Source organism: Ylistrum balloti, unplaced genomic scaffold (assembly GCF_031769215.1).
Source record: "Ylistrum balloti isolate Yb309-2 unplaced genomic scaffold, AGI_CSIRO_Ybal_v1 Utg370622, whole genome shotgun sequence".
Lineage (NCBI taxonomy): Eukaryota > Metazoa > Mollusca > Bivalvia > Pectinida > Pectinidae > Ylistrum > Ylistrum balloti.
Window position 1 is genome coordinate 481968 of NW_026782381.1, and position 13580 is coordinate 495547.

The following is a 13580-nucleotide window of genomic DNA, read 5'->3' on the forward strand; positions in this document are numbered from 1 at the left end:
ATAGATCCGGGCACTAATTCCAGAAGTTCAGTGGACTTTAAAATCATTGATTTTTGGGGTTTTTATTTTCACTGATTTTGCAGGTACTCTTCCTCCAAGAATTCATATGTCCTCATCGAAATTTGAACAAGTTGATTCATTGAGCTATATTTAGAAACGAAATGAATTGTCCATCGAATAGAAATTATTTTTTGGAAACTTGTATTGAGCTGCATGAAAATATGTATTCCAGTATGCAGATATATATTTAGTTGTCTGTGATATATAGAACTCAATCAAGACTGTAACAACAGTGTTTAATCATCACATTTTAAGGTAAATAGTTTCAGTGCAGGTTTCCAGTATTATTTACATGCAGATCATTTCTTTAAGTAAGGCATTCAGAATAGACAGCAGACATCCATTATGTTATGATAATTATCTTTCAAAATACCATTAAGTGTATATTTATATCAATTCATAATATTGTAATATTCTAAATTGATCTAATTAAAAAAAAATATTTTCTGATTTTTTCACTAAAAACACATATATCATAGAAAAAGAAGAAAGATAAAAACCAGACACACTGAACTTGGTCACTAAGAGCAAAACTGTTTGTCATCTGATTTTTGAGCAGTGAGTCTGCAGCTTTCTTATTTGAATCAGTACAAGAAATACCAGCATGAGACAAATCCAGTAAATAAACAATTTTATTTTATCTTCTATCTCCTTCACAAATTTATCAATTCAAAATATTCTTGATTAAAACATCCACATCTTCATATACAGGTATATTTATTCTAATTCACCTTCATTTTATTCTTCCTAAAATAAAAAATTATCTACCTTTACTATTTCTGATTGTCAAGAATTATCTCCCTTTATTCTGATTGTCATCTTTAGTTCTCATTCATATCCATTTTTGTTTCCCACACTTTTTTTATATTCTTAATCTTCTAACCTTGATCAGTCCTGTCCGGCATTCTGATCACACACTTAGCTGTACCCATCAACCACAAACCTCCACACACTTACATGTACCCATCAACCACAAACCTCTACACACTTACATGTACCCATCAACCACAAACCTTCACACACTTACATGTACTCATCAACCACAAACCTCCACACACTTACATGTACCCATCAACCACAAACCTCCACACACTTACATGTACCCATCAACCACAAACCTCCACACACTTACATGTACTCATCAACCACAAACCTCTACACACTTACATGTACCCATCAACCACACACTTACATGTACCCATCAACCACACACTTACATGTACCCATCAACCACAAACCTCCACACACTTACATGTACCCATCAACCACAAACCTTCACACACTTACATGTACCCTTCAACCACACACTTACATGTACCCATCAACCACAAACCTCCACACACTTACATGTACTCATCAACCACAAACCTCTATACACTTACATGTACCCATCAACCACACACTTACATGTACCCATCAACCACAAACCTCTACACACTTACATGTATCCATCAACCACAAACCTTTCCATCAACCACAAACCTCCACACACTTACATGTACCCATCAACCACAAACCTGTACACACAACTTACAAACCTCACCACACACTTACATGTACCCATCAACCACAAACCTCCACACACTTACATGTACCCATCAACCACAAACCTCCACACACTTACATGTACACATCAACCACAAACCTCCACACACTTACATGTACCCATCAACCACAAACCTCCACACACTTACATGTACCCATCAACCACAAACCTCCACACACTTACATGTACCCATCAACCACAAACCTCCACACACTTACATGTACCCATCAACCACAAACCTCCACACACTTACATGTACCCATCAACCACAAACCTCCACACACTTACATGTACCCATCAACCACAAACCTCCACACACTTACATGTACCCATCAACCACAAACCTCCACACACTTACATGTACACATCAACCACAAACCTCCACACACTTACATGTACCCATCAACCACAAACCTCCACACACTTACATGTACCCATCAACCACAAACCTCCACACACTTACATGTACCCATCAACCACAAACCTCCACACACTTACATGTACCCATCAACCACAAACCTCCACACACTTACATGTACCCATCAACCACAAACCTCCACACACTTACATGTACCCATCAACCACAAACCTCCACACACTTACATGTACCCATCAACCACAAACCTCACACACTACATGTACACATCAACCACAAACCTCCACACACTTCATCAACCACAAACCTCCACACACTTACATGTACCCATCAACCACAAACCTCCACACACTTACATGTACCCATCAACCACAAACCTCCACACACTTACATGTACTCATCAACCACAAACCTCTACACACTTACTCTACACACTTACATGTACCCATCAACCACAAACCTCCACACACTTACATGTACCCATCAACCACAAACCTCCACACACTTACATGTACCCATCAACCACACACCTCCACACACTTACATGTACCCATCAACCACAAACCTCCACACACTTACATGTACCCATCAACCACAAACCTCCACACACTTACATGTACCCATCAACCACAAACCTCCACACACTTACATGTACCCATCAACCACAAACCTCCACACACTTACATGTACCCATCAACCACAACACACACCTCCACACACTTACATGTACCCATCAACCACAAACCTCCACACACTTACATGTACCCATCAACCACAAACCTCCACACACTTACATGTACCCATCAACCACAAACCTCCACACACTTACATGTACCCATCAACCACAAACCTCCACACACTTACATGTACCCATCAACCACAAACCTCCACACACTTACATGTACCCATCAACCACAAACCTCCACACACTTACATGTACCCATCAACCACAAACCTCCACACACTTACATGTACCCATCAACCACAAACCTCCACACACTTACATGTACACACATCAACCACTCCACACACACATGTACCCATCAACCACAAACCTCCACACACTTACATGTACCCATCAACCACAAACCTCCACACACTTACATGTACCCATCAACCACAAACCTCCACACACTTACATGTACCCATCAACCACAAACCTCCACACACTTACATGTACCCATCAACCACAAACCTCCACACACTTACATGTACCCATCAACCACAAACCTCCACACACTTACATGTACTCATCAACCACAAACCTCTACACACTTACATGTACCCATCAACCACACACTTACATGTACCCATCAACCACAAACCTCCACACACTTACATGTACCCATCAACCACAAACCTCCACACACTTACATGTACCCATCAACCACAAACCTCCACACACTTACATGTACCCATCAACCACAAACCTCCACACACTTACATGTACCCATCAACCACAAACCTCCACACACTTACATGTACCCATCAACCACAAACCTGTACCCATCAACCACAAACCTCCACACACTTACATGTACTCATCAACCACAAACCTCCACACACTTACATGTACCCATCAACCACAAACCTCCACACACTTACATGTACCCATCAACCACAAACCTCCACACACTTACATGTACCCATCAACCACAAAAACCTCCACACACTTACATGTACCCATCAACCACAAACCTCCACACACTTACATGTACCCAACAACCACAAACCTCCACACACTTACATGTACCCATCAACCACAAAAACCTCCACACACTTACATGTACCCATCAACCACAAACCTCCACACACTTACATGTACCCATCAACCACAAACCTCCACACACTTACATGTACCCATCAACCACAAACCTCCACACACTTACATGTACCCATCAACCACAAACCTCCACACACTTACATGTACCCATCAACCACAAACCTCCACACACTTACATGTACCCATCAACCACAAACCTCCACACACTTACATGTACCCATCAACCACAAACCTCCACACACTTACATGTACCCATCAACCACAAACCTCCACACACTTACATGTACCCATCAACCACAAACCTCCACACACTTACATGTACCCATCAACCACAAACCTCCACACACTTACATGTACCCATCAACCACAAACCTCCACACACTTACATGTACCCATCAACCACAAACCTCCACACACTTACATGTACCCATCAACCACAAACCTCCACACACTTACATGTACCCATCAACCACAAACCTCCACACACTTACATGTACACATCAACCACAAACCTCAACAAACTTACATGTACCCATCAACCACAAACCTCCACACACTTACATGTACCCATCAACCACAAACCTCCACACACTTACATGTACCCATCAACCACAAACCTCCACACACTTACATGTACCCATCAACCACAAACCTCCACACACTTACATGTACCCATCAACCACACACTTACATGTACCCATCAACCACAAACCTCCACACACTTACATGTACCCATCAACCACAAACCTACACACACTTACATGTACCCATCAACCACAAACCTCCACACACTTACATGTACCCATCAACCACAAACCTCCACACACTTACATGTACCCATCAACCACAAACCTCCACACACTTACATGTACCCATCAACCACAAACCTCCACACACTTACATGTACCCATCAACCACAAACCTCCACACACTTACATGTACCCATCAACCACAAACCTCCACACACTTACATGTACCCATCAACCACACAACATGTACACACACTTACATGTACCCATCAACCACAAACCTCCACACACTTACATGTACCCATCAACCACAAACCTCCACACACTTACATGTACCCATCAACCACAAACCTCCACACACTTACATGTACCCATCAACCACAAACCTCCACACACTTACATGTACCCATCAACCACAAACCTCCACACACTTACATGTACCCATCAACCACAAACCTCCACACACTTACATGTACCCATCAACCACAAACCTCCACACACTTACATGTACCCATCAACCACAAACCTCCACACACTTACATGTACCCATCAACCACAAACCTCCACACACTTACATGTACCCATCAACCACAAACCTCCACACACTTACATGTACCCATCAACCACAAACCTCCACACACTTACATGTACCCATCAACCACAAACCTCCACACACTTACATGTACCCATCAACCACAAACCTCCACACACTTACATGTACATCAACCACAAACCTCCACACACTTACATGTACCCATCAACCACAAACCTCCACACACTTACATGTACCCATCAACCACAAACCTCCACACACTTACATGTACCCATACCACAAATCACACACACCTTTTACAAACCTCCACACACTTACATGTACCCATCAACCACAAACCTCCACACACACATGTACCCATACATGTACCCACCACAAACCTCACACACAAACCTCCACACACTTACATGTACCCATCAACCCATCACACCACAAACCTCCACACACTTACATGTACCCATCAACCACAAACCTCCACACACTTACATGTACCCATCAACCACAAACCTCCACACACTTACATGTACCCATCAACCACAAACCTCCACACACTTACATGTACACCATCAACCACAAACCTCTAACCACACACTTACATGTGATAATGTACCCATGATAGCAATATAAAGCCTCCACACACTCATAAGAAATGGCCAGAAATCCTTGAGGGCTTATTACTAATGGCTGCAGGTTGTTGGTTTTTCTCTTGAAACTTTGATCACCCTTAACCACCCAAACCTGACACATCCTCAAATGACCCTGGCTGTTTCGCAGGATGCGAAGCAACAATGAATCAAACCAACCCTGGGCTTATTACAGGATATATGTATACCTGAAAAAAAAAGCTGTTGGCTGCAGAAGTATTTTAACTCACCAGCATGATGTTAAGACATAAAACATTCAAAAACAGCAGTAAATTAATCATAATCTGGCTATTCCTAGCTGAAGACAACCATTTCAAACACAACATTGATTTAGTTTTTCAAAATTTCAAGCAGAAATACTAATTGAATATTTGAATATTTTTCAATAATTTCTAAGCTTTTTTGTTTCTAACCTCATCTGAACATCTGAAGTTTTTCAATATTCACAAAATCTAGTGCAGATTCAATAGGTTTTTACTTCTAGCTATGATGAACAAATCTGCCAGATTACCAAGAATTTACTAGCATTAATAACAAAACCAATCTGAACTTACCATCAGTAGTCTTGACCTTTGGGTCTTCAGATTCAGCCTCCTCTTCACTTTCGTCATCAACCTCATCCTCGATGGGTTCACTCTCTGTGACCACTTCCTTCGTTGCGCCTTCAGGTGTGTCATTACTTGTCATCCCTTTCTCTTCAACAGATGTGGAATCTTCTTTGTCTGACATAGCTGGTGATGGGGTCTTTCCTTTATCTTTAGATTTCTTTCGTTTACGAGATTTTTTTCTTGCCAATTTTTGTTTCTCCTTCATTTTTGCTCTGTGTGCATGTGCCACTTTAAGTAGATAATAGAATCAAACAGTTAATCAACTTGTGAATAATAAGATTTTATCTTTTCTTCATATATATATATACAACTTTACACGCCTTAAGGCCAACTCTGTATAAAGGTCACTTGTTTAAGTTCCTAATGTTATACAGTTTTTGGTGATCAAACTTGCAAACAAAGGCCACCTGTCTATAAAGATCTCTTTGTTTTATTTACATATGTAATGTTTGATGATGAATGAACCTCTGCATAAAGGTCACCTGTCTACAAAAGTCCCTTGTTAAGTTAATGATGCAATACAATTCATGGTGACTTCAACCTCTGCATAAAGGTCACCTGTCTATAAAGACATCTTGTTAAGTTAATTTGATGCAATACAGTTGTTTTGGTTTCCGTTGTAATACATTGCATCATAATTCAACCTGTATATACAGGCCACTTTCCTCTGATCTTATCAATGTCCTATATAGACAGGTTTGACACCTAACAGTACTAAACGATTAGATAGCTGTACCCAGACTAGATCTATACGTACTTAGCGGCCAATTGGCTTCCCAGTCTTTTGGACGTAGACTGACAAAATGTGACTCCCCAACGTGTCCCAGAGTGAGAATATCATTCTCTGACGATTCCTGATACGTTGGAACCAAAACAGTTTTGTTGGTGTTTTGTTTGAAAACAACGATGCGATGTCCGGTAACCTGTAATTAAATAACTCAATATAACCTCAGTTACAGATGGCTGTCTCACCGGTCTTAATTAACAGTACATCATGCACTTGTAACTCTTCAGTGCAATTTTTTTTTTACAGAAATCTACAACTCAACATAAAATAACAATGTGTAGTGTATCACTCGAGTTTTACATACAAAGTGTATAGGCTTCTACAGTTCAGAGGACTCTGTCTGGTCTAGGACTTTATGGCCCCTAGAAAGACCATTTTTTTTTAAAAATCCACTATAAAACTACCCAATCAAATTTAGAATATTTCCCTGATACCTTTGTAATGTCACTTAAGTCAATTGTTGTTACAGCTTTGGTTGTCATGGTAGCTTCAAATTTGCATGAATTAGGAAAACATGAATATTTGTGGTGGGTGTATTCTTGAACAAATTTTCAATTCATCCTTAGGATGTAGTAATCAAGCCCTTGCATATTTTCATCTGACATTCCCTTTGTTCAAGAATTAAATCTACAGTTTGTCAGCAAAACCTGACAAACTTTATTTGAGAGTTTAGTAGTACATTTTAACTCATGAATTTAGGGGCCATAAAACATAGTCCTTTACCAAGCTAATTGCTTCTGTGATTTTTTTTTTAAACATATAACAAGTTTGTAGTAAAGTACCTGAGTGATCCCACTGTATTTTATCTCTCTAAATATTTACTGCATGTAACCTCTTTGTACTTATAAATATTTGTATATGTATATCCATAATCATGTGTAACTCCTCTGTACTTTACCTTAATAAATATATATGAAGGTATCTATTATCATTTGTAACCCCTCTGTACTTTACATTAATAAATATATGTAGGTATCTAATACCATGTGTAACCCTTCTAGACAGTAATGTTGCAATATCGTGTACTTATTGTGATCTGTGTTATATTTTATATAAGTAGTTTGCAATTCGTTTTCTCTGTGTAAGATGTTGTAACCATCATTCATGGTGTATTAGCCTACGTTAATGCACGATGCATGTTGGGTGTTGTTTTATTTACTGAAAATAACAAGTATTCGAACTATATAATTTGTGTTAATGAAAGTAAAATGAGATCAAAAAAATATATTATTTCGCTTCCATTGTCAGTGTCTAATAGTGTGTGAGCAGTATGTATGTGTTGTGAGAGATATGTTAAGTTCAGTAGAGCTGTATACTTCAGAATGTTTCTTTTAAATCCTTTGACCAAATAAATGTGAAGCATGAACCCAGCAGCTTTGTCATCACTAGACAACTCTAACCCGCTACATAGGTGTAACGCCTCTGTACTTTACCTCAATAAATATTTGTAGATATCTTTAATGTGTAACACCACTGAACTTTACCTCAATAAATACTTTTAGATATATTTTATATGTAACACCTCTGTACTTTACCTCAATAAATACTTATAGATATATTTTATATGTAACACCTCTGTACTTTACCTTAATAAATATTTGTAGATATTTTTTATGTGTAACACCTCTGTACTTTACCTTAATAAATATTTGTAGATATTTTTTTGTGTAACACCTCTGTTTTTTACCTCTGTACAGGCCTGTAGTACCATATGATCCCCCCACTGTGATTCTTGTCCCATACGTTTGAGATATTCATCCCAAGTCTCTGTGGACAGGAATGACTCTAGATGAGTTCCATCTTGGTTCTTAGGGTTTTCTTTTAGGTAGCTGAAAAACATTTTTTTACAATTTCAATTTTCAAACATTATCTTACAATTATTTCAAACAAAACGAGAGATTCAAGAGTGATCTAGGAAACCACTTTTTTTTTGTCTTTATTTGTTCTTTAAAAGTTGGGTTTTTCCCTTCTTTTAATTACGCTCATCTGTTTTTGCTCTTAATTAATGAAATTTGAGAATTACTGTACGAACTAGGGATAACATTATTATTTCACTACTATATCCAAGATGGTTGCCTGTTAGCCATCTTGCTTTTCTGATCAAGATCAAAATCAAACAATCACCAGGGACCATGGGAAAACTACACTACATATGAGATCAGGAAAAAAAAATCCAGTACTTTTCACGAAATAGCAGTATAAATTATAAAAGACAAAATATAAGATTTGCCAATTTACCTCTGACATATTCTGATAGGAATCAAACTCCAGCATGAGAATACATGCCTACACCAAATGAGCTAGAGAAGCAGGCTCCATCAACTGAGTGACAGAGACAGTTTAGAACTCCTGTCATAGCAGCCAGGATTTCTCTACAGACTAGTTTCAGCCTTTTATAAAGTGAACTGACAGCTAGTCCATAAGCTTTATTATTTATTGATTGATTATTTTCCCTACATTACATAAGATGATAACCACTTAAAGATGTAAATTACAGCTAGGCCACAAATTATGTACCTGGTGGGACTCAGTGACAGCACTTTGAAAATTGATATTAGTTTACAGATAAATCTGAAGTGAAGTTTTCAATCTATAAACATTTTCACTCACCTTGTATCCGTTTTAATTTTGTAAGCTGTTTAAATGAGATATTTCTGTTATAATTATACAATATATGAATACTACGAAAATTTCAAAGTAAACACTTACTCCACAGCCGTTTTCCTCAGCGAGTTTGGAGTGAGATCAAAGTTGCCTTGGATACGCAGCTGATCAATGATGGCACTAAACATACAATTGCCATCGGGAGTGACATCTTTGATGATGTATCCATTGTGATCAGCTAGTGACTGTAGTGATGCCACGTAACTGGTGTAGGGCGAGACACTATGAGCTATACCACTGCCTGTCAACACAAAACACACTCTCATAAGGTTATGATAATCTACACTGCTGGAATTCAAAATGATACAAAGTAGACGTTTACCTTTCTACGCCTGAGAAATATGTAGTTGTGAATGTCAATTACTGACGTAATCTTGACTATTTTACTTTCACAGAAAAGTTCACTTTTACCCTTTACTGGAATTTGACCGTTACTGGCATGCGACATTTATCTTTCACTCGAATTTGACCTTTACAATTTACCAAACTCAGACTTTACCCATCACTAGAATTTGACCTTTATTTGCATGTGACCTTTACCTTGCACTGCAAATTGACCTTTACCCTTTACTGGAATTGGCCTTTACCCTTTACTGGAATTTGACCTTACCCCTTTACTGTATTATAAGTTAATTGACAAAGTAATACAGTCACATTAAAAAATGACCTTTAACCTTTAACACAGACCAGAAAGTGTGACATATTTACAAATCTCCATGTGGTGACAAAATTACAACCAAATAAATTGAAATACACATTCTTTGTTATCTGCCTAAATTGACATGACCAGGAAGTTCAAATGCAAAGTATGACCTTTGACCTTTTGCAACTTACTCACTTTGTCTTATATATAAATTATAACATCTGGACAATGAGATACACAGAACAAGGTCATCAGTGTGATAAGTATCACTGATGCATACGGAAGTATCAAAAAGGAATTACCAAACAGGAAATCATAGGACCTCAATATTTGATTGAATCTTTTCTAGAAATAATAACTAATGTTGTAAGTACATATCTATTAGTCTCAATATAGGGTTTTACATCACAAAAATGTGGAAAATCCATAGATGGTTGGTATGTTACAACATAAATCATAGATTACAAGACCTATTTCATATATATAGATTACAAGGCCTATTTCATTTGTATAAATTACAAGGCTTATTTCATACGTATAAATTACAAGACCTATTTCATACGTATAGATTACAAGGCCTATTTCATATATATAGATTACAAGGCCTATTTCATTTGTATAAATTACAAGACCTATTTCATACGTATAAATTACAAGGCCTATTTCATTTGTATAAATTACAAGGCCTATTTCATTTGTATAAATTACAAGGCCTATTTAATACGTATAGATTACAAGGCCTATTTCATATATATAGATTACAAGGCCTATTTCATTTGTATAAATTGCAAGACCTATTTCATTACAAGGCCTATTTCATTTATATAAATTACAAGGCCTATTTCATTTGTATAAATTACAAGGCCTATTTCATTTGTATAAATTACAAGGCCTATTTCATTTGTATAAATTACAAGGCCTATTTAATACGTATAGATTACAAGGCCTATTTCATATGTATAAATTACAAGGCCTATTTCATTTGTATAGATTACAAGGCCTATTTCATTTGTATAGATTACAAGACCTATTTCATATGTATAGATTACAAGGCCTATTTCATTTGTATAAATTACAAGGCCTATTTCATTTGTATAAATTACAAGGCCTATTTCATTTGTATAAATTACAAGGCCTATTTCATTTGTATAAATTACAAGGCCTATTTCATATATATAGATTACAAGGCCTATTTCATATATAGATTACAAGGCCTATTTCATTTGTATAAATTACAAGGCCTATTTCATATGTATAGATTACAAGGCCTATTTCATATGTATAGATTACAAGGCCTATTTCATTTGTATAAATTACAAGGCCTATTTCATACGTATAGATTACAAGGCCTATTTCATACATATAGATTACAAGGCCTATTTCATATATATAGATTACAAGGCCTATTTCATATGTATAGATTACAAGGCCTATTTCATATATATAGATTACAAGGCCTATTTCATACGTATAGATTACAAGGCCTATTTCATATATATAGACTACAAGGCCTATTTCATATGTATAAGAATTAATAACTTTTCACATTTCCATACATGATTACTATCCTCTAACTGCTAAAGACTCTCGTGTAGCTTGCCCTATCACCTAATTATGTAGCAGGTTCTGTAATTGTCATTGACTCACCTGTAACATTGACTCAACTGCGACACTGACTCACCTGTAATTTTACTGTAGCTGGTTTTGCTACTGACTCACCTGTATCTTGTGTGTAGCTTGCCCTATTCCCTTTCTGTAGCAAGTTCTATTACTGAGATTGACTCACTTGTAACACAGACTCACTTTCAACATTGACTCACCTGTTACAATGACTCATTGTACCTGTAGCTTGTTCTGCTACTGCCATTGATGCACCTGCAATATTAACTCACCTGTAACTTTTTTGTTGTTTTTCCTGTTACTGTCATGGTATTCTTGGTAACTACTATTCTCGTCTTCATCAAACTCTGTTGGGAGAGTTGAGCTGCTCTCCAAAGGTACACTCATCTCATTGGACTTTCTCTTGGGAGGTAGTTGGGTGTTGTGTTCAGACTCTGTGCTGTTAGACTTTGATAATGAAGATGGTTTTTTAAAATTTCCAGAAGGAAGATCCAAAGGTGAATGATCTGGATATTTCAAAGGTGGAAGTTCATGAATTTCCATTGCCTCACTGGAATGAACTGACTGGTTATTACTATTCGGTGGAGCTTCATTTGAAGATAATACCTTATTTGGAATGTTCTCAAAGCCATCAACAGAGCTGGATTTTGAATCAGTCACTATCACACTGCTGAGGTCATCAGAACTAGCATTGCTGTAAGTGTGGCCAACAGTTTTCCTTCCCCTTGTATGTGGGATATTTTGATTCAGTGGCAGTGAGATTTCTACAACATTCTGTTGTGATTCAACTTCATGAAATTTATTTTCAAATACTCCATCCTCCATACTTTTCGAGTCATGATCCATATTTCTTTCTTTAAAACTTCCATCCCTCCAGAAATCATTCCATGCTTCATCAGCTGGTTGCCTTGGTCTCTGATGTATCTTGCTGGATATTTCAGGACCACCTGGTGAAATACTCCAGGCTGCAGTTTTCTCCCTTTCTTGAACTCTTTTGGCACCAGGCAGAGGATTGGAAAACACTGAATTCAGAAATTCCTTATGATTGAATTCAGCTTTACTGTACGAGTGTTTTTTAAGAAGTGTAGAAATTGGGACTTCTTTTATGTCAGCAGATTTAGAAACTGGAACTGCTTTACTTTCGTTAGACAGAACTGGGGCACATGTTACGTTCTCTGTGACAACGTCTACATCTTCTTTGGATTTTTCCAACAGGTTTCTTTCCTCTTCTCCAGCATCATTCTTTTCTGACCTTTCACCTTTCACATTTTGATGTGAACTTTGACCTTGATCATTATTTAAAGAAGAGAGTTTTTCTTCCTTCTCTTTTGACAACTTCTCAACTTGTTCTTCAAGCTCTTTTATTTTCATTTCTAGCTTTTCTCTCTCTTGTTCTTTTGAACGAACATGACTTTCAGAAACCCTCTTGGCAGCCGGAGGAGGAGGCAATTGTGTTGAAGATGAAGTATTGTCGCCAAAGTCACCAAATAACATACTATGAGTACCTAAAGAACTGCTGAACTGTCTAGAAGCTACCTGAATGGTAC

At 37.5% G+C, this 13580-nt stretch overlaps 1 protein-coding gene across 1 annotated transcript in view; it reads right to left on the bottom strand.

Annotated features, from left to right (window-relative positions):
• LOC132557094 (uncharacterized) overlaps positions 1–13580 on the bottom strand; it is a 54523-nt gene extending 40943 nt beyond the window's left edge. Inside the window, exons 1-5 of the mRNA XM_060221583.1 lie at positions 12306–13580; positions 9816–10011; positions 8794–8935; positions 7077–7242; positions 6266–6547 (exon numbers count right to left, since the gene is read on the bottom strand). Coding sequence (XP_060077566.1) covers positions 6266–6547; positions 7077–7242; positions 8794–8935; positions 9816–10011; positions 12306–13527 — 2008 coding nt within the window. The 5' untranslated portion in view covers positions 13528–13580. The remainder of the gene's footprint in view (positions 1–6265; positions 6548–7076; positions 7243–8793; positions 8936–9815; positions 10012–12305) is intronic.